The 23,901-nt window shown below is 36.8% G+C and overlaps 1 protein-coding gene across 5 annotated transcripts in view; it reads left to right on the top strand.

Annotated features, from left to right (window-relative positions):
* LOC127412167 (echinoderm microtubule-associated protein-like 4) overlaps positions 1-23,378 on the top strand; it is a 140,848-nt gene extending 117,470 nt beyond the window's left edge. For all 5 annotated transcript variants that reach the window (XM_051648317.1, XM_051648318.1, XM_051648316.1 and 2 more), the window contains 5 exons: positions 1,244-1,341; positions 9,907-9,994; positions 10,252-10,350; positions 11,782-11,912; positions 16,157-23,378. In XM_051648317.1, coding sequence (XP_051504277.1) covers positions 1,244-1,341; positions 9,907-9,994; positions 10,252-10,350; positions 11,782-11,912; positions 16,157-16,645 — 905 coding nt within the window. In that variant the 3' untranslated portion in view covers positions 16,646-23,378. The remainder of the gene's footprint in view (positions 1-1,243; positions 1,342-9,906; positions 9,995-10,251; positions 10,351-11,781; positions 11,913-16,156) is intronic.
* The last annotated feature ends 523 nt before the right edge of the window (positions 23,379-23,901 follow it).

The following is a 23,901-nucleotide window of genomic DNA, read 5'->3' as shown; positions in this document are numbered from 1 at the left end:
TTATACTGTACTACTTGCCATTGCTGTCTCTAGGCACAATCATGATTTCAAGCTCGTTTACACTTCCTAGGGCTTGACGCATGTGCACAGTGATCTTCTATACTGAGATACTGTAACAACTTCCGTGCTTTTACCACAGGAGAGAGCGTAATGGTCAACTAGCGTGTTACGACAGTAAGTCACCGTTTGCGGATACAATGCAAATGAATGGGGAGAGCTGTAAACTGACCTGTTGCAAAATCGTCCATGACCTCTTATAAAACAGCAATTTGCTGTAGTAAACTCCATACATAGTTCACTCTTAAAGGATTGTTAAGTGTAAAATATGTTCAAGATAATTGGACAGATGGTCAATTCACTAAGTGATGAGATGTTTCCTCACAAAAGCAGTTTATTCAGCACACTGAAGCATCTTCTTAGACATCCATTCAAAAAGAACAACTTTTGTCTCCTCGTCAGTGTACTGCTCATAGAATGTCTATGGGACCGCCACGTTATGCTGTTCTATGCGAACCTTGTAGGCTCCCCCTTCAGACGGGCTCTGATGCGCACAGCGCTAGATGGCACTAGGAAGAGTAATCGAGCTTGAAATCATGATCGCCAAGGAGACTGCTGATGTCAAGATTTATAGTGAAAAAAGAGTTACAGAGTTACATTTTGGTCTGTTATCACAGTAAACAGATTAGATTGACTCAGAAGATACGGATTATATTTATGCTGCCTGTATGTGCTTTTTGGAGCTTCAAAAGTCTGACCACCATTCACTTGCATTGTATGGACCCACAGAGGTGAGAGATTCTTCTAAAAAACTTTTGTTTGTTTTCTGCAGAAGAGAGAAAGTCATACACATTTGGGATGGCTTGAGAGTGAGTAAATTATGAGATCATTTTCATTTTTGGGTGAACTATTCCTTTAGACCATATACAGCAAAGCAACTCACTAGCCTGTTGAAAAAAAAGCTCTTCTTGACTGCTTTGAGCTGGTCTTTCAGCCTGGCCAGCTGAAAAGTGCCACAAACTCCTCCACGGACCAGGCTGGAACACCAGGGAAGACCAGCAAGCCTGCTGTTTTGTTTGTTTATTTGTTTTGTTTTTTTAGCTGGATAGTGAGCTGCCTTGCTTTATATTTCTACTTAGGCATCATCCTAACAGAAAGCCAGTGTGTGCTCACTTCTGCAACTAGAGCATACAAATCACCAAATCTCTCTCTCTCTCTCACACTCTGTTTTCATCTCACTCCTCAGATGGCACACTGCTGGCGGTGGGATCACATGATAACTTCATTTACCTCTACACAGTGTCGGATAAGGGACGCAAATACAGCAGATATGGGAAATGCACTGTGAGTGTCTGTTCAGTTGCGCATTCAATATTTTTGAGCCAAGTGGATTCTGAGTGCATCCTCCATAAAATTATATGTATCTTTGATAGTTAAATTGTGTAAGGATTGTACATTTAAATCTGTAGCAGAAATCACCACTTTGCGTTTCTAAATTTAGTCTGTCAAATCATGATGCACTTTCCTCAGATCATTTTGATTTGCTTCTGCATTTGCTTTGCTTTGACCCTCATGTCGCTAAAAACTTGTATGACTATTACCCTGTCAAACATAAAAAATAGTGCATGGTGAACACTGGCTGTCAAGGTCAGTTTCAATTTTGTTTAGTGTATCAAAATTCTGCTATACCACACTAAAAAAATATAAAACTCCAGCTAAAATACCTAAACATCCTTATTACAAGACAGATTTACTTCAAGCAAAATGACATAAGATATTAAGTCCTGTTTTCAGAGAAATGTAACATAATTTAGTAAGCATTATGCTTAAAACAAGAAAGAATTTTTTTTTTTTTTTACCAATGGGGTAATACAAATAATTTAAAGGCAAAATGTTTTTATATTTCTTACCCCTTTGGCATTTATTTTCTCTTTTTATGCCTAAACCTCACTCAGAATAGTTAGACTTAATATGCCATTTTGCTTCTCAAGTGAATGTAAAAAAAGTAAAATCTTGTGCAATGGACAAATGATTTATAGGGTGATGTTGTGATCGTAGAAAATAATTTCCCTGGTCCCACTCTCATTGTAAGAAGTACTCTAGTATTCTGTTGGATATGATGAATAAGAGTTTAAAAAACAACAACAAGGAGCTATATTAATGAGGACGTGTTTTAGCGCACTTCAGATTTTCCTTGAATCTGTTAAAATATACAGTAGTCAACAGAAGCTCTTTCTGTCCACCAAATACAAACTGACTTTCAAATGAACTCTAAGTTGTGAGTTATTGCAGTGTTTGATATGTTGACATTGGTAGGGATTTGTGTGAGTGTATGTGATTTAGTGAGAATGAGAGTCTCAGCCCACACAGTAAATATGACAGTTTTACTGCTTTTCTAAAGACGCTGCTGCCCAGACAATCTCTTACAGACAGAGAGAGATTTTATATATATATATAAACACAGTATATACAGGTGCATCTCAATAAATTAGAATGTCGTGGAAAAGTTCATTTATTTCAGTAATTCAACTCAAATTGTGAAACTCGTGTATTAAATAAATTCAATGCACACAGACTGAAGTAGTTTAAGTCTTTGGTTCTTTTAATTGTGATGATTTTGGCTCACATTTAACAAAAACCCACCAATTCACTATCTCAAAAAATTAGAATATGGTGACATGCCAATCAGCTAATCAACTCAAAACACCTGCAAAGGTTTCCTGAGCCTTCAAAATGGTCTCTCAGTTTGGTTCACTAGGCTACACAATCATGGGGAAGACTGCTGATCTGACAGTTGTCCAGAAGACAATCATTGACACCCTTCACAAGGAGGGTAAGCCACAAACATTCATTGCCAAAGAAGCTGGCTGTTTACAGAGTGCTGTATCCAAGCATATTAACAGAAAGTTGAGTGGAAAGAAAAAGTGTGGAAGAAAAAGATGCACAACCAACCGAGAGAACCGCAGCCTTATGAGGATTGTCAAGAATAATCGATTCAAGAATTTGGGTGAACTTCACAAGGAATGGACTGAGGCTGGGGTCAAGGCATCAAGAGCCACCACACACAGACATGTCAAGGAATTTGGCTACAGTTGTCGTATTCCTCTTGTTAAGCCACTCCTGAACCACAGACAACGTCAGAGGTGTCTTACCTGGGCTAAGGAGAAGAAGAACTGGACTGTTGCCCAATGGTCCAAAGTCCTCTTTTCAGATGAGAGCAAGTTTTGTGTTTCATTTGGAAACCAAGGTCCTAGAGTCTGGAGGAAGGGTGGAGAAGCTCATAGCCCAAGTTGCTTGAAGTCCAGTGTTAAGTTTCCACAGTCTGTGATGATTTGGGGTGCAATGTCATCTGCTGGTGTTGGTCCATTGTGTTTTTTGAAAACCAAAGTCACTGCACCCGTTTACCAAGAAATTTTGGAGCACTTCATGCTTCCTTCTGCTGACCAGCTTTTTAAAGATGCTGATTTCATTTTCCAGCAGGATTTGGCACCTGCCCACACTGCCAAAAGCACCAAAAGTTGGTTAAATGACCATGGTGTTGGTGTGCTTGACTGGCCAGCAAACTCACCAGACCTGAACCCCATAGAGAATCTATGGGGTATTGTCAAGAGGAAAATGAGAAACAAGAGACCAAAAAATGCAGATGAGCTGAAGGCCACTGTCAAAGAAACCTGGGCTTCCATACCACCTCAGCAGTGCCACAAACTGATCACCTCCATGCCACGCCGAATTGAGGCAGTAATTAAAGCAAAAGGAGCCCCTACCAAGTATTGAGTACATATACAGTAAATGAACATACTTTCCAGAAGGCCAACCATTCACTAAAAATGTTTTTTTTATTGGTCTTATGATGTATTCTAATTTTTTGAGATAGTGAATTGGTGGGTTTTTGTTAAATGTGAGCCATAATCATCACAATTAAAAGAACCAAAGACTTAAACTACTTCAGTCTGTGTGCATTGAATTTATTTAATACACGAGTTTCACAATTTGAGTTGAATTACTGAAATAAATGAACTTTTCCACGACATTCTAATTTATTGAGATGCACCTGTATATATACTGTTTTTCTATACGTTTGCAATTATACTTTTTTTTTTATTTTTTATTTTTTTTTTTATCCCAGATTTTGAAGATCAAGGATCTATTACTATTCAACAAAACTGTTAAAAAATACATTAGCAAATGTGATTCATACAAGCAATGACTTCAGTACACCTCTTTAATAATGAACAAGTTTTCTCAATTCAAATTCAAAATGAATGCAAATTACATAGAACTTTTTCACACTCCGGGTTTTGGAATGGTGAAGTAAACGTTTGCAGGGTAAACTTTGACAGCAGTGAATGGGAGATTACAGCAAATATTATTTTCACTTATCCATTTGCTCCAAGTGCAAAAGAAAAAATCCACTATTACATTTGAATGACTTTCCAGAAGAAAGAAAATAGAGAACAGTGGATTAAGAAAAAGGGGAGAAGATGCCAAATTTACACTGATAAATAAGGTGGAAACGTGTCTTCACAGTCTGTGAAAAAGGTCTATTTTTCTAATAATTCTATATATACATATGTTAAAGATTTCTTCTTTTCATCATCTCGGACATCCTAATTTTGACCTATAAGTGATAAATTGTGATTTATTTATTTTATTTTATTGTCTATTTTCACTATTCCCTTTTTTTCTGCTGGATCTGAGAAGTCATAAGGTCAGAATGGAATAAAGAATAAAACTTTACAGTGCGTGACTGTTTGTCCGTGTCTGAACTGGGTCTCGTTTCGCTTGACTAGACCCCACCAACACACCCTGTATCACACCACTGTTCTTCTAATTTATACTGCTCTCTTAAAGCTAAAGTGTGTCATTTTCTTCAGTGTTACAATACTCTCTTCTATTTCAGCTTAATATGAGACATTTATATGTAAGCCATTGATAGGTTGATTTCTCCGTTAAGTGTAATCACTGTGATTTTTCAATTTCAAAACATTGCTCTGTTTGTTTGAATTGAATTGAGAAATTCACTCAGAATTGAATTGAGAATGCCAATTTAGGTCTAACTCAGATTCTTAATTTTGATTATTCATATTATAATTTTAGGAAGTTGAATTGAAATGGAATAAAATTCAAGTAAATTATAGCCGCAAGTGGCAATCATTGGGGGCCAAACAAGGACCTTATTCACAGTACTACCATTTCTGGTTTTTGACAAGATGAAAATGAGAGTGTGAGGGACAGACTTACAGATTCTTCAATGGGTTGTACTGTTGTTTAAAGCATTTTGGAACATTATGCGGACAAAACATTGAAAAAAATAATCTTTCCAAATAAAAATAAATAAAGATATTTAACAAAATCAGTAGACAAGAAACTCCACAAAGCACAAGTGTATTAAATGTGACCTAAAACCTTTAAATGGCTTCATTCAGTGCATGCAGTCTATATCTTGTTTTCATTCCCATCAAAAATCTAATAGACCGCTACTGTGAATAAGGTCTATGACTAATACAGGCTATTAGATCAACAGAATGTTGTGCTTTCGACTGTTGTAGTGCATCTGGCAAATTAGATGAATATAGCAGTAAGTACGTTATTTTGTCGGATTGTTCTGATTCACAATGACTGGCTGTGGTTAGATGTCATTTCTGTTATCATTTATGCACACATTGACACATAATGCACAGCAGAGTAAAGGGAACTCTTTGACTGGTTTAAAGACTGTCAAAGATTACCTATCTTGTGTCTCCCTCTAGTGGACAAAATTGGTACTACATCCTGAACTGTCCTTCAGTGTTCAGTTACCTGATCAATTTAAAGTGTTGCTGAAAACAGAAATTGGTGAAATTTGTCACGTCTTCAGACTTTCCTGGTGAGCATGACAAAAATGACCAAATTTGACCGAATAGATCCTGTGGATGCCATGGACATATTTGTTTTGGTGTCACATTTCAACTGCTTTGATCAGTTAAAAAATAGTATTTTCTTAAGTTATAGCGACCCCTAGCATCATAAATTGATCAAATTTTGCACTTGACAGGCTGATTCAACCCGGAGACAAGTATACCCTGGACTTAACTCAAACCTTAACCCTAACTGCCTTAGGGTTAGGTTAGGGTTAGGTAGGGCCACGACCTCAGAATGTTCTGTTGTCCATGTTTTTTTTTAAGTTTTATTAAGTTTGAGAATTTTGTTTAAAAGATACAGGCCAATTAGTCATTGTGTAGACCACACCCAAAAACATATTTACTTATATTTCTGAATGATTTAACATACCACAATTCTTTTGATAACTTTTTGTCAGGAGGGTTTCTAGATGATGTCTACAATATTTTGTGCGAATTGGGGAAACAGCCTAGGACAAGTTTGAATAAGTAGGTTTTTCAAAAAAATATACTTGATAAAGTTTTCTAGCAGAAATAAAAATCCATGTTACGATATCATTGGGGGGCACTGAAGGATTCAGAAAAACTTTAAAATTGTATTCTAGCCTAAACAGTTCTGGAGTTATTAGCAAAAATGCTAATTAGCTTATTATAGCACCACCATGTGGCCAATTCTCACAAAAGTTTATACACAGCTTTGTGTACAGGCCCCTCTTGTGAATAATAGGTTTCATGACCATCGGCCATTCACAATTTAAGTTATTAGGTGCTGAAATTTGATTGGCTGCTGGCTGCCATTTTTGTTGATTTGTCGAATCAATATGTTAAGGATATGTTTGCACTGAACCAAAGAAAAGTGCATATTTAATTTGAACTTAGTCGACCAAACGACTTATTTAACCAAACGAGTTATGGCAGTTTTTTAGTTGTAGTGCCCCCTATGGGCTGAATTGAATGAAAATGTATGGGCATCCTTAACATGGCCTGTTGACTATGTATACTGGGTTTTGTTCAATTTAGCTTTTGCGTTAGATATTGATCAATGAACCAAATTGTGTTCTACCGAAGAAATTGAATCGCTAATATCTTCATGACATTTTACGTTCTTTTGATTACATTTTGTCAGTAGGGTCTGTTGATGATGTATGGATTTGGGACCATCCTGCCAATTCTGGTGTCTCTAAGACTTACGGTTTTTGCTCCTCATACACTTTTAGGGCAGAAAAAGAATAAAAATAATAAGAAAATCTGTACAAATACAATAGGGTTCCAGCACTTCCGGTGCTTTGCCCCCTAATGAATCATTTTAAGATGAGTTTTTATTAATACGGTACAATACATTTTTCTGTATAACATGAAATGTATTATCATGCACACAACATGTGGGGAGTTTCCAAAAACATTACCTGATATTGAAAATCAAAGTTAAAATGACACCTGTAGAAATTCTTTGATTTCTGGAAACACCCCATATGTGATGCTCATTTAAATTAGGCTATTCTGTGTGCATCCCATGGATAAGGGTCAAAGGTAGTAACCTATGGGAGGTTGAATTTAACACAACCGGAATGGTTAAAAATCACTTTTAAAAATATGGCTTCTGTAGTGAACACCGTACGTCAGAGAGTTTATATGTATACATTTATATATGAAAGGCAGGGAGTGAACCATGATAGTGTGCAAATAGTATTTTGCCAACTTGTCTTTTGCAAATGTCAAGATGTCACAAATATTCCTGCGGTGAGAGTGCGTGTATGTATACATGAGAGGGAAGCCTGTTGACTCCAAGGACTCTGAAAGTCAGTGCCAAGTCAGACAAACAGAGATTCCCTCCCTGTGCATGAGTCAGAGGGAATTAACTTTGGGTCTTTCCTTTCACTGGGTGGAGACCCTTTCAGTGTTATTTATCGAGACCACTGGCTTCAGTCTGTGAAGGGTAGTAAAGAGTCAAGAGCCTTTTACACACCTTTGATTATGTGTCTATCAGACACTCAGGCTCTTGTTGATGTTTGCTGTCTAACTGAAAGAGAGTTTATTAGTGCTTTAATCTAATTTGTTTTGACTGAACCTTTGAACTTGCTTTGGAATTGCTTTCATGTATCTTGGACTAGTTCTCCTAAAAATAAAAATTCTGGAATTATTTACACACCCGATGTCATTTCAAATCTTTGGAATTCTTTCTATGGAGCATAATAGGAAAAGTTTTGCAGAATGTTTATGCTGCTTTTCTAATGGATGAAAATGGATGGTGATTGACGCTTCTGATCTCCATAAAGGATGAAAAAACATAATGAAAGCTCCATAAAAGTAGTTAATGTGACTTGTGCACTGTTTTCTGAGTATTCTGAAAACATACTGTATGAGAGCTTCATGTGAGGAAAAGACTGGAATTTAAGTAACGCCAGGTTTGACACCAATGGTGTCAAGCATCGTTGGTTCTTGCATTTTTTATGACTGATCGTGATGCTTTGGAATGTTTTGAATCGAACCAACCCATCTCATGACAAGTTGTAATAATAGTATGAGATAAAGAAATTGTATCAGCTCATACCTGATCTCATGAAAATTACTTGACCATGGCAACATTTTAGCAAAAACTAAATTACATGCTTCAATACACGTTTTGCAACAGTTTCCCAGTGAAATGTCCAGTGAGAGGGCGCCAAAAGCAGGTGAAATAATGTTGTAATTAGACAAGGTTTTAATAAGTAAAATGTAACTCTTTATAGATAAAGTAACGTTCATTCTATGAGACTAGGTTGAAAAATATATGACTTTTACTCCCATCAAGAAAAATTAACAAACCATTAAACTATGTTATTACAGTTTTCCTTAAGTTTATCCTCTAACCAACCTAACCCTAAACCTAATTCACTGTTGTGTACCACGAAAAAAACCTGGGTTTTCAATGAGAGTTTGTAGTAACCTAAACCCCAAACCTAACTATATATATATATATATATTATCCCCCTTCTCTCCCCAATTTGGAATGCCCAATTCCCACTACTTAGTAGGTCCTCATGGTGGCACGGTCACTCACCTCAATCCGGGTGGCGGAGGACAAGGCTCAGTTGCGTCCGCTTCTTAGACATTCAATCCGCACATCTTATCACGTGGCTCATTGTGCGTGACACCGTGGAGACTCACAGCATGTGGAGGCTCATGCTAATCTCCGCGATCCACGCACAACTTACCACATACCCTGTTGAGAGCGAGAACCACTAATTGCAACCACGAGGAGGTTACCCGATGCGACTCTACCCTCCCTAGCAACCGGACCAATTTGGTTGCTTAGGAGACCTGGCTGGAGTCACTCAGCACATCCTGGATTCGAACTCACGACTCCAGGGTTGGTAGTCAGCGTCAATACTCGCTGAGCTACCCGGGGGCCCCCTAACTATATTTGTAATATAAAAATCACAGCTGTGTACCATGGAAGAAAGAAAACATCAGGTTTGGAACGAAAAGGGGAAAGCGTATTACGGGTTGTTGACATACATCAGTCATTTGTATTGCATAAATATGGAATTAGTAACCAAATTTGTTCAGATTTTTCCTGTCTTAAAATAGTGTTGTATATGAGGCTAAAATTTGCTGCCTGTATCGAATGATATCTTACGAATTCTACATCTCATACAAATTATTTTGAGTTGTCATGAGACTATGTTGACTGAATGCAAACTAAAATGAGATTTAAAAGGGTTTTGACAGAGGGCAAGATTTTTAGTTATGACTTTGACACAGCTTCAGAAGATTTGGGATATACTGTAACACACATGTCGTATGGACTATTTCATTATACTTTTTTGTCCTTTTTGGAGCTCAACAGTGTGAATCACATTGTTTGAAAAGAGGTCATAAAATATGCACGTATAATAATTATAAAATAATTAGATAAATATATTTAAAATGGTTTTAGATGGAGTACAGCATGTCACACCATAGGACATGTCAGCTAGCATTATTCTAAACGCTCTGAGATGTTTCTTTTTCTTTTTTCATATTTAAACCTTTCATCATCTCTCCTCAGGGACATTCCAGCTACATTACACATCTTGACTGGTCCCCCGACAACAAGTTCATCATGTCCAATTCGGGAGACTACGAAATCCTTTACTGTAAGTGGCCGACCGCAACAGCATTGTTTTAATGCGATGCAGGAAAATCATACTGTACATTCCCAGATTACTCATCCAGTAGTCTCTTTCTATCTTTCTGTCTTTCTTTCCCTGAAAAACATTCATTCCCAATCATATTTCCTTTCTATCAGATTGGTTAGGTAGAAAAGAACATGTCTGTTTCAGATTGTGGCATGTTGTTGTTTTCTTTTGAACCAAGAATTGTTTCCTGACATCTTATTATCTCTTAACCTCAGGGGACATTCCAAACGGTTGTAAGTTGATTCGTAACCGTTCTGAGTGCAAGGACATCGACTGGGCCACGTATACCTGTGTGCTCGGATTCCACGTCTTTGGTGAGTATCTGCAGAGTGATGCATTATGGGACTTTAAGAGTTCTGCTGGAAATCTAAATGTTCACCTTCAGTGCATTATTACTGTTGCCATGATCATGTGATCAGGTCACTCAACTCATGTATGTATTTCGAGTATGTGTGTATTCCGTGTGTGTGTGTGTGTGTGTGTGTGTGTGTGTGTATGTGTGTTTCTTGTTTGGTTGTTTTACCAAATGTGTGGCTGGTATTTGAACTCTATGCCCAATTTCTCATTTTATTTCCTGTCAGTTTAGTCTAAAGGGGGTTTTAGTCGCTCTTGCTCACATACACCAATACATAATTGCTTAGCTAAATAATCCATCTAATTTATTTTCCCAATTCAGGATGTCCCCTAAAAGGTTTTGTCATATATAGTTCATTTCTGGGGACAATTTTGTCCCCAGACTATAGCCAAGTAAACCCACACATAGTAAACATTTTTGTTTGTCACACTTATTTTGAAGTCGGATTTTTAGTCAGCCACTTCTCCTTTACAGCATATTTCCTCTCACTTTTCCGCTGAATTTGCATCTCCGAAATCTCATATCTTGTCTGATCTTTATAGTTTGAGTTTCACAAGTACTGACTTCATAATACTCTATCCAAGACCAATCAGAGTGATTACAAAAACCAAAACTAGTTCAGCCCACAAATCTCACTTTATCTGTCAGTATAGCATTCAGTTTAGCGTATGTGCAGGCGTGTATTACTAGAGTTGGCAGCATACACACTGTAGGGCGCCTTTGAGGAATACCAGTGCAATCTTGACCTTATTGGACTGGAAAAATATTTGGTAACTCTGAGCCAATTGATTAGAGCAGTGTAATTCTGAGAAATATAAAAGTGATATTGCAAGCAGACTGTGTGTGTGTGTGTGTGTGTGTGTGTGTGTGTGTGTGTGTGTGTGTGTCCGACTCCCTTACCTGGTGTTCTTCTGCCTCCTGCTGGTAATGTTGTTGATGATTCCTGATTCATTCATGCACTGCAGAAAAATCTTTCATGCATCTTGTTGCTGGAAAAACTACATTATTTTTGAAAACAGCTGAGCTACTGTGTGCTACTGAAAAATCAAACCTTTATGCCTTTATTCTATGGAAGATAAAAGGAGATGTAAGGCAGACTGTTCAGTCTCAGTCAACTTTCACTTTCATTGTATAAGGCTATCAGTCCCTAACATTCTACCTAAAATCTCCCTTTGTGTTCCAGAAAGTAATATTTGAAATGAAAGTGAGTAAATAGTGAGACAAGTGTCATTTTTGCCTGTAGTAGTGGCACAACTTCTAGCAGGTCTTACAAGTCCCCAAAAAAAAGTCTTTTTTTTAGCTTTGTAGAATCTAAAGTAATCCTGTTCTGTTTTCTCCACAACGTTAAGTTGATGTACTTTGATGTATGTTTGTGTTTGCGGTGTAACAGGTGTTTGGCCGGAGGGCTCTGATGGGACAGACATTAACGCTCTGGTGCGATCTCACAACAGGAAGGTGATTGCTCTTGCTGATGACTTCTGTAAAGTTCATCTGTTCCAGTACCCCTGCTCGAGACCGAAGGTCAGCCAATCACACCAGTAAAATCACATCTTTGTTGACACATTTTTAAGAGCTATTAACATTACTAAAGCAATAAGCTACAAGAGGCCCTGCATTACAATGATTTTACTGTACTGAACTTTGTGTCGTACCTAGTGTAAGAACACCCTTTAGTCATGGTAAACTCACTGCACAGCGAGGAGCTGACACCATGTTTAACCCTTTAAGAGCTGAAGGTGTTTTTAAAGATTTCCTGTTTCAGTGGCATACCCAAAATTAAAGGCTTTTAACAAAAAACAAAAAAAAAAAAAAAACAAGGAGGGTCAAGTGTTTGGTATCATTGTAAAGAAAACATTTTTTTTTTTTTTTTAAATAATATATACACATTGGCAGCCAAAAGTTTGGAATAATGTACAGATTTTGCTCTTATGGAAAGAAATTGGTACTTTTATTCACCAAAGTGGCATTAAACTGATCACAATGTATAGTTAGGACATTAATAACGTGAAAAATTACTATTTCAATTTGAAAAAAATTACTTCAAAGAGTTCTCATCAAAACATCCTCCACGTGCAGCAATGACAGCTTTGCAGATCCTTGGCATTCTAGCTGTCAGTTTGTCCAGATACTCAGGTGACATTTCACCCCACACTTCCTGTAGCACTTGCCATAGATGTGGCTGTCTTGTCGGACACTTCTCACACACCTTACAGTCTAGCTGATCCCACAAAAGCTCAATGGGGTTAAGATCCATAACACTCTTTTCCAATTATCTGTTGTCCAATGTCTGTGTTTCTTTGCCCACTCTAACCTTTTCTTTTTGATTTTCTGTTTCAAAAGTGGCTTTTTCTTTGCAATTCTTCCCATAAGGCCTGCACCCCTGAGTCTTCTCTTTACTGTTGTACATGAAACTGGTGTTGAGTGGGTAGAATTCAATGAAGCTGTCAGCTGAGGACATGCGAGGTGTCTATTTTTCAAACTAGAGACTCTGATGTACTCATCCTCTTGTTTAGTTGTACATCTGGCCTTCCACATCCCTTTCTGTCCTTGTTAGAGCCAGTTGTTCTTTGTCTTTGAAGGCTGTAGTGTACACCTTTGTATGAAATCTTCACTTTTTTTTTTTTTTTTTTTTTGGCAATTTCAAGCATTGTATAGCCTTCATTCCTCAAAACAATGATTGACTGATGAGTTTCTAGAGAAAGCTGTTTCTTTTTTTGCCATTTTTGACCTAATATTGACCTTAAGACATGCCAGTCTATTGCATACTGTGGCAACTCAAAACAAACACAAAGACAATGTTAAGCTTCATTTAACGAACCAAATAGCTTTCAGCAGTGTTTGATATAATTTGATTTTCTAGTACCAAATTAGCAATTTAGCATGATTACTCAAGGATAAGGTGTTGGAGTGATGGCTGCTGGAAATGGGGCCTGTCTAGGTTTGATTTTTTCAAATAGTGATGGTGCTGTTTTTCACATCAGTAATGTCCTGACTATACTTTGTGATAAGTTGAATGACACTTTCTGAAAAAAAAAAAAAAAAAAAAAACCCTGCTTTTGTTTTGTTCCCAATCATGTCAACTGGATCTGAAAAAGTTTTGTGTCGATTCGACAAAGCAATCAAAAGTTATAGCATTACAAACATAATTTATCATAGTGTCCAAAAATGCCTCCATGTGTCCTAAAGCTTGTCCAAACCATTAAAACATAATAATTGTACATAAGAACTAATTACACATGCAAGCTCAACAATGACTAAAGGTATGCATAGCATGGAGACATGATTTTAGTAATGATATTTCACAGAATGAGTGCCTTATGAGTCTGTGTCATTTACATGGCGCCATCTCCTGGTGGCCATATGTAACATTGTGCTTTGTGTGGATTATCTGATGATCTATGCCAGTGTTTCCCAACCTTTTTTCTGCCATGGCACACTTTTTACGACTAAAAACATTCTACGGCACACCACTATCCCACATAGGCCAACCATCGTCAATATTTTTCCTTTTCAAGAACTTGTCCATGTTTTCTGTCCGTCTTAGTAGTGTGTTTACTTGTAATGTTTGAAATTCGGCTATGCAAAAACAAAAACAAAAAAACAAGTCACATAAGTAGGCTATGCTGTGTGAGGTCACAGGTGGCAAGAGCGCTAAATAGATAATGAAAAAACAACAAATTTGCTTCTTTTCTAATTTGTAGATTTGTTCTTGCAATGCCACAACAAATGACAGGGATGCAAACTCATGAGGGGCGAAAAAGTTAAGACAATCACTGGTCCACGAACATTTTTCTGGGGATATTTTTATTTTTTTTTTAAGAATAAGCTAAAAGCACCAGTTCCAGCTATTTTAGTGATTCAAGTTTATTCAAGTTTACAATTGTGCAGAATTAGCTGCAAAATATAGAGTATTTTGGTGAGGCTTGCTTCTGTTTCACAAATTTGTTCAATTTTATTAACTGATTAGTTCAGTGACGCCTTCTGGAAATGTCACTAGGTGGCGACAAATGAGCGTCTTATGTGCTATGAATCAGTGAATCATTTTGAGTCGTTCATGACCGAAATCTACCAAGAGACTTTATAATGTTTAACCATTAAAAGCACAAAGCAGATCTATAGTCTTCCTTCAGTCTGAACATTATTTTTCATCCAAAAAGACAACAATAATTGTCTAATAATAGTGAGTTTCAGTTACGTCCTTACCTTCTCCTTTATTAAAACTTGCATGGCTACAAATCTACTGACTTCAGTATAAGAATTATAAACACAAAGCAGATCTACGGTATCATTTTCCTACAGTAGCCTATTTAAACTGCTGAGCATGGCTTTTATCAGAAAAGTCCACAATAATAGACAAATAATAATAATTCTGAGTTTCAATAATGTTCTTTCGTCATTGTAAAGTGCATTTCACATGAGTTGAGTCGAGGCGTCAACGCTCCGTTCAACGCCAGCGTCAAGCACGACATTGCCCTCCACATGACAAGAGTTGAAGAAAGTGTCACAGAGGGGCGATTTTACAACGATTTTAAAAAAGTGGGAGGTGTGCACAATAAACATTGAAAACGTATTTGGAAGAGAGAAAAAAGCTTGCAGTTGCTTTGATAGCAGAAAGTAATAAAAGGACTCGTTTATGTTTAGGTCTAAGCATTTTCTTGGTGAATTTAAATGAGTTCAATAACTGGGGTCTATGATATTCGTAAATGATAAAGTAATATTTAATTAAAAGAAATTATGAGACATTCAATGTCTCTTCACAAATTTGAACAGTTTTTAAATATTTCTTGTTGCTTAGTACTCTCAAAGACATTATTGGTGAAGCAAAAACCTGTGTGTGAAAAACACTTTGGTGTAAAGTGACGTCACCTCATAGACTTCAGTGTATTCTGCAGCGCTGTTGCGAGTCATGTGAAAGACCCTTAACGCGTATAAATATCACTCACTTTTGCACATTAATCATTGCTCTTCACAATCACAAAAGTGACCGATTATGGTTTCAAAACGGCGAATTTCTCCGAAAGAATTTTTTTGTTTTCATGCATTTATTTATAATTTATAATATATAATCTTTCACGGCACACTAGTGTGCCGCGGCACAGTGGTTGGGAAACACTGATCTATGCTTCCGACTACCTTGTGTGTGGGCTCATTTGAAAGATAATCACCTCCTTTAAGTAATGGTATGTGTATGTCTTATGTTCCTTTTATTTTTCGTGAAGTTATAAGCAAAAATGCAGCATATAAGCAACACCAACATAATTGTCAAAGACATATACTTAGCTATTACTCTCTGTGTGTGTGTGTGTGTGTGTGTGTGTGTGTGTGTGTATATATATATATATATATATATATGTATATAATTTTTTTTAATTTTTTTTTTTTTTTGTGAGAAAACAGATAGGTTGGTTGTATTCTACTCTGAGAGCTTTCCAACAACATATGACACATGGCTATTTGATCAATTTGATGTTTTTAAACATCAGATTGATCAAAGACAGACGGATAGAAAGAGTGATATTGAGAAAGAGAGAGGCGAAAGAGAGTGAGAGAGAGAGAGGGCAGCTTAAAGTATATTAATGGATGTGAAATGTTGATTTGAGTTGAAATTATTTAATTATGTAAAAAGAAAGAGATGTGGAGTGATGGGAAACACTGTAGCATGCATTGTAAGAGATTGATTATCAGGGTCAAAATTATACTGCTGAACATTATGATTGACCAATTAGAGTGATATTCCTTTGACTATCTTTATTTTTTAATTGTAGGCCCCAAGCCACAAATACAGTGCCCACAGCAGTCACGTGACAAACGTGAGCTTCATGCATAGTGACAATCACCTGATTTCAACGGGCGGAAAGGACATGAGCATCATGCAGTGGCGTCTAGTGGAGAAGGCCTCCTCTCTGGTGCCCAGCGACTCCAGTTTAGGCCTGAGTGAATCCCTGCTGCACAACTCTTCCCCTCGCAACCTGGCATCAATACCCAGCATCCCCCAGACCCCTACTGAGCTTGTGCCAGTGCCAACCTCTCTACCCATCAGCACCCAACCCGACACCAACACGCCCCCTCCCACACCCACCAAACCCCTGGACACGCCCACTCCTAATGGACAGCAGGATGGCTCGCCTGAAACCCCGCCCCCTTCTGACGAGGCCACGCCTCCTTCTGACAGCACCCCAAGCCCCAAGGACAGCCTTGAGCCTAGCGACGATACACCCAGTGATGAGGGCACGCCCTTTAATCCACCCTTATAAGAGGGAGGCTCCGTCCACTTTTCTTGCCTGCTCAATACCCTGCCCTAAGGCACCAGCATGTCACTGAAGCCTTTCTGTTAGAGTACAAAAGCAGGGTCTCCTCAACTTTTTTATCAACCTTTCAAGGTTTTCTGTTTGTTTTGTCTTAGTTTGCGGTTATGTTGACGTTTTGATCATTAAATGTGGTTGTGGAGGCAGTGGTTTGGGTTGGATGGGGAGAGGAATTTGGAATGTGTAGTTAAAGGGATGGATCACCCAAATATTTAAATTTTGTCATTATTTACTCACCCTCATATGGTTCCAAACACAAAAAGGAGACATTTTCAATGATTTTCTATGATCCATGAACATTCTTTAAAACATTGTGTTCCACAGAAGAAAGTCATATGAGTTTGAAACAGCATGAGGGTGAGTAAATGATGACAGAATTTTCATTTTTGGGTGAACTGTCCCTTTAAAAGCTTTTTTGCAAGATGCACACAAAAACTCAAGTATACCAAAAAGTTTACATTGACATACACACACAACCATACAAACACTAACACACACACACACACACACACACACACACACACATATACATCAGTGACTGTGATTTGTCATAATACAATGAAAATGGATGAAATCCGAGACCTATCAAAAGCCTGGTTTCATCATATTTAATGATTCAACAGTTTTAGATATGAACACACCAGTGCATACACATTCATGCATATACAGTATACAACACACCAATAACAACATAAAATATTGACATATGGTTTAGATTTATTGGCATATTGCATATACAGTAATTGGGTAAGTTTTTACTCTTATTAATTAAGCATAAAATTTTAATTTCGTAGAATATCCAAATAGTTTCTGCACTTAAATAAGTAAATCTTAAAGGAATGGTTCAACCAAAAATGTAAACTTTTATCATTTACTCACCCTCATGTTGTTTCACACCTATATGACTCACTTTCTTCTGTGAACACAGAAGGAGAAAAAATAATGGCCGCTCTTTTCCATTTAATGAAAGTGAATGGGGACTGGGCCTGTCAGTCTCCAAAATGACAAAAAAAAACAAACAAAAAAAAAACATAAATGTAGTTCACACGACTTGTGCACTATATTAAAATTCACCTTTTGTGTTCCACTAAAAACCTCTCAGCATGTGGGTTTGGAACACATGAGGGTAAGTAAATAATAACAGAATTTTCATTTTTGGCTAATCTATCCCTTTAAATATTAAATTGTTCTCTCACTCTGTAAACATTAGTGGATGATTGCATAGCAACTGACCCTTGGCAAAAAACAACAGGATGTACTTATTTGGACATGCCAGGCAGGTACCCCTGGCTCATTGGTCGAACTCAAGGACCTCATAGATTCCATTGGATGCTTCTGCAATTTGCAGTGGTCATATTTAATTTTTTGATTTCTGTAGAGAACTGCGCAATTGTTGCCGCTTTTTAGAATAATAGCTGTTAACGGCAATACACTTCATTTACCACAAACACAGCTACTAACAAACACAAACACTTACACACGTATGTACACACAATTACTTGCTCAAAAACCCGATTTGCCTCAAAATGGGACCTGCATGGTAAAATTCCCCAGTTTCAGTGTCAGATGACACACAAATATCATACATTTATCAGAAGTCTCACCTGTCTGTCTAATGATGCCATGTCACCCACACACATCCCCCAGTTCTCTCTGTCAGATGAGAGATCTCCTGTGCGTTCATATGATCCGTTTTTAACCTTTGATCTTCTTGGTCTTCCTACTGAGACCAGATTGTTTTTATGTTTCATTTTGGGACTGTTTTGCTTGTCATGTTGTTCATTGGACTGAGATTGTTTTTTATGGTATGAGAGAAAATTAAACAAGTCTTAAATGCAAGTGTGAGTGTGTACGTGCGCGTGCGCGTGCGATTTGGCACTTATTTCATTCCGCAAAGAGTAGTTGCTCTCTTTCTCTCTTTCTTCCACTCACATTTTCTCAGGATCACTCTTTTGCAAAGACAAAGAAAGTTCATGGAAGAAAGAATAATTTTTTCCCCACTCCTTTATGTAACACTTACAAAAATAGCATGGTATTATGATGGTTTTTGAACATATACCATGGTAATACCATAATTTTTTGAACGTAAAAAAAATAAAAAATAAATAAATAAAAAAAATCATAGTATTACCATAGTACATGTACATTGAAATACTATGTAGGATGAATTTAGATACATTTGGGCAGTTTTTTACAGCCATTGTCTTGTAGCTGCCGAATTTCCCCCAATTTAGCATATGGTATGCTTTATAAATATGGTTATCATATATATTAGTCTATTATATATACAGTATTTTAGAGTATCACGGTATTACCATACCAACACTGTACCATGGTACCACCACAAGTACTTTTTGTGAGGGAATACTTAACCTTTTTTTTATGTTTCTCTCAACAGTGCATGGAGAGATGGATGTGAGAAGTGTAAAAGAAGTGTTTATGTTCATTGAAGATTAAACAGCCTGCAGTGCAGATTTCTCGAGCTGTGAATGTCTTACGTGCCTCGATGTCATGAGATAAAGCAATTCATTTTAGACAAAAGAATCAATATCAGATATACACAAGGGCTCAGCTGCAAAGTGAAGTTGCCTCCAGTGCTGTACTGTGATCTGTTACCCCCTCTCAAACCCAAATCATCAATATAACACCAAAAGAGACATGAAAACAGTTTTTAGATCAGCTACCGGAGGCAACTTCTACATTTTTGCGACGGTCCATGGTACTTAAAAGGCATTGTTTGTGCACCCTTATGAAAATTGAGAGTTCAGGGCAAATTTGCCGCAAATTCACCAATGATCATTTTCACACGCAAATGAGCTTTGCGGAAAATTGTCCATTGTTGCCAGAGGTTTGTCATAGGTTCACCACTACCTGCGAAGAGCCGCAAATTTCTGGCAAACATTTGCGGCGAATTAAAAGCTCATTTGCATGTAAAAATAACGAGCAGAAAATGTGCTGTAAGTTTGCGGCTAGTTTAGATTTTTTGAAAGGGAAGTCTGTATGTTTAAAAGCATGAGACGTTGAAAGCATGGTTTACCCTCTCAGAATTTCAGTTGTGAAGCTGTATTGACTTGCGGTATTGAGAAATACATGGCTCAAATACATATTTACAGTAATTTGGGTTTTGTTCCTTGTTTTAATGGTGAATGAAAGTAATGTGTGTATATGTAATGTGTAAAAAAGTACACAAGTATTGTATGTGGGTATTTTTTATTCCCACATGTGTGATTGTTTTGGTTCAAGTGCATGAAATGGAAGTAATTAGTGATTAATGGCTTTAGCAAAGTTTAGATAGATGGAATGATGGAACTGATTGTTTATGTGGTCTTGGTGTGTGGTGTGAAGTTTGTGCAACATTTGAGCTGTAGACATAGCGTCCCTCAGCTGGTCTGCAGTTAACTTTTTATACCTTTTTTATGTCCAACGCTTCACGAACTGCTCTTGTTTTTTTTGTTGGTTTTTTTTTTTTAAAGCAAGTCGGAAGGTTTTCACATAGATTGCCTTAGATTTCCAAGGATTTATAATGGTGTTTTTTCATATTTTTCTCTTGTCATATAGCTTTAATGCAAAATGTCACTCCTGAAGGTCTGGCCGATTGACACTCCTTTATATCAAAGTGTCAGCCTTATCTCGTTAAATTGCGTGTCTGTTGCGACAACTTTGCAAAATGTCATTACGTTGTTCGTTACACGTATCGCGGCAATTCCGAGGTGAAATCAAAAGCAAATGTAACATTAAAAAAGCAATTGCTGAAGCAACCATGTCATTTTGTGGCGCTTATGTAACATTTCGGCTCAAGACTCACTTTTGGCTCTGCAGGACTCTTATCCCAATTTTTTTTTCATCGCAAATGCAACACTCTTTGAGTTGAGCAACCACCGTACATCTTTCTTGCACTTGAACAAGCTTGTAAATGTAGTTGGTTATGTAATACAAATCAATGTTAAAATGTATCGCCTTACAAGACAAGTGTTTAGATGTCATAAGATAGCATTGTGTGAGGAACAGGGCGAAAAGTACATTTACTTATGATTAGTGTGAAAGTTAAAAATAGTCCTTGTAGTGCCTCTAGTGTTTATTTCACCAGGAAATTGATGCGATAAGTACAATGAGCCATGTAAGATCATTTTACATAAATGTAGGTAACGTGATTCTATGAGACTAGGTTGCAAAGTCTGTATTCATCAACCTCTTGAAACTACAGGAAACCACTGATATATAGAAAGGGCAACCCTCAAAAGCTTTACGGTAGTTGCAGGGGAGGTCTTTATTGTCAGTCTTTGTTGTTGCATTCAGGGCTGGCTTTATTGTGTATATATTGGTGTACCTGTATGTATACAACTATTTTCTGGGAAGGGAGGTACTCTGAAATGCAGGGGGAATGCTTTTTTAAATTTCTTTAGCTATGAAGAGGACCCTTTTTGTATGTCCGTGAGAAAACTGGGGGATTCTTCACCTGTGAATGCAGGTTCAGTGGCCTTTTGGCATGGAAACTTATTTTACATAAGCAGAATTTGTTGCACTATGTCTGGTGTAGTTCTTCCTGAATATTGCTCAGTTTAGAGAACAAGTTAGACTCCATGGCTTTTCGGTGGATCTTATATCACGTCCAAGAACATAGAAGAACGTGGTTTTCTAAGCTGAGACTGGTTAGCTGAATGGAGCATCCCTGCTGAAAAGACCTAGATTTCTGGTCACCAACTTATGTTGAACTTTGGGTGCTGGTCCCCCAGCATGGGATGCTGGTGTCCCCACCAGGTTTTTAAACTAGCTTAACCAGCTTCATCAGAAAGATGCATTGCATTGCATGCTGAGTGTCATTTAGATAATTTGCCTTGATAATTGATTTAGAAATGAATGGTAAATGTGTTGGAATTGTACTGGTGAAAGGTTTTGGTGTTTGAGATGGTAAAACACAAGTGCGAATAGACAGTGATCTCTCAGTTTGATACCTGAAATGACAACAGTGTTTTTCACTCTGTTTTCCACACAACAGAGTGGAAAATTACAGTGTAGATTCTATGCCGGTAGGTTTGTTTACACTTGGAGGAAATGTTGGGCTTGACTGCAGCTCTGGACTCTCAAATGCGTTGCTATTTGCTGGGCATTTCATCAAATCCTCATCGCATAAAGGTGCAGAGAAAAAGCTTTTCAAATAGAAGCCTTTTTGATAAACAGAATGATGGTTATGAGAACCTCAGTGATGAAGATCCTGAATATGCAAATGATAAAATGATATGTAAACAAAATATGAAAAAGGCAAAACCTTTTTTTTTTTTCTTCTTCTTGTGACAAAGTTTGAGCCAATCTGTCTCTTATGCATTCCTGTCAATGGGCAGAAAACATACTGAAGATTTTAGAAAATAAAGAAACATTTTAAAACATTCTTGTAATGTTTATTTTCTTCTATTTAGATGTACACTCAGTTTATATTTAAGATATATGCATTTCAATTATATAACAACATTCCATCAAACTGAATTGAGTAATCATTAAATAATCTACATTATTTAATTTAAATGTAATGCATACATGTGAAGTATTTAATTATAATTTCATTTTAATAATTTGTATTATGCTTAATAATATGTACCTTTTGTTAAAGATTACTCAATCAATTTTGATAGATATCTGTCTTGTAATGTAAATGTGTAAATTAAAAATAAGATTTGTTTCTGAATATTTATTTATTTAATTATTTATGTAGATGTTTGTTCAGCCATTTTTCTCTTGGAGACCTCTTAAAAGTGCTCTAGGTAGTTTATGTATGTATCTAAATAGGTTTACAGTACGTTTGACAAATTAAAACTGTCATATCAGTGAACTTTAAAAGTCTCTTAACCAGAACATTACTACTTACTTTGCTGCTCAATAACTCTCCTATTATCATACACTTTCAGTTATGGAATAACTAAAGGCCAAATAAGCCTTTGAATAAGGTCATTTTACAGTGCCATCGGTATCTGAAAAACTTTACTTTGCATGATGCTACATCCACACCAATAGGTGTCAGTATACAGTCCGAGACCACTGTCATCAGACAACAAAACAAACATATATGACTAGTGTAACCATTAGTGCACTTTTAGACTGAAGTTTGGACTAGTAAACAAGAATTTCAGACTGTGGAATTGCCCTTGAATTATGTATCAAGTTTGAGATAGATTATCATTGAGGTTATGTTGTAGTGAACTTGTGTACTCTACAGTATATCTCATCGACAGAGATGTGGGTACACTCCGGCTAGCTTCCTGCTTTAACGTGACACTGTGTTCTTTCACTATTTACTGTAAATAAATAACTCACCAGGCCAACATTTTTTTTTCTTTTACACACACACACACATACACACACACACATCTTGGTCTATGTACGTGCGATAGCTAGTTTGCTTCAAAACTTGGAGAAAAGTCAACATGTCCCTTTCAGACAGCATGACTAATGTGATTTCTCAACATAATTTGACAACAAAAGGCAGACAAACACACATGTTTGTACAACATTCTTAAATTATCCTCAGGATATCAGAACCATCTAGACTTAAAGCATAAAATTCAGGCTAATTTGTTGGACACTTCTTTTATTACTTTCAGTCATGTTTTATTGATGTCAGGTTATAAAATTAAAATAGCGATGAATGAGGCGTAAAAGTAAGCTCATGGTTTGCAGACTCTACAGCTCTCTCTATTGTAGTGATCAAGCATTGCATCGGTTCTCATGACAGCATTTCCAGCCTTTCCTTTGACAGAAATCCAGCCTAACACAACCTTTCTCTCCAGTCCCTGCGGAAGATATATCAGGTCAGTTATCAGCAGTGGTAAATTAAAAAAAGTAATCCATTACAAAATACTAATTACTTTTTACATTGTAATCACATTACTTATTACTTCATAAAAAGTAATCACATTACTAATTACTTTTAAGCTACTTTTTAAAACACTTTTCACAGAATTTTTTTTTTCGCACAGTAAATTCAGAATAATGTTTCCTCCTTGTTCATTGTTGCACATCCTTCCTTTCAGCTTCCACAGAAATGCAAACAGATGTATATATGAAAATATCAATTCATATTTTAAATGTATTATACATAAAAATTATTTTAGAAATGTGTAACCCAAGTTATGTATTTAAAAGTGACACCTTAATCAGTTACTGTAATCTGATTGGATTTAAGGATTCAAAATGTAATGCATTACACATATTTT

The sequence above is a fragment of the Myxocyprinus asiaticus genome, chromosome 21 (genome assembly GCF_019703515.2).
Source record: "Myxocyprinus asiaticus isolate MX2 ecotype Aquarium Trade chromosome 21, UBuf_Myxa_2, whole genome shotgun sequence".
Classification (NCBI taxonomy): domain Eukaryota; kingdom Metazoa; phylum Chordata; class Actinopteri; order Cypriniformes; family Catostomidae; genus Myxocyprinus; species Myxocyprinus asiaticus.
This window is presented reverse-complemented; position numbering and strand designations above follow the sequence as displayed.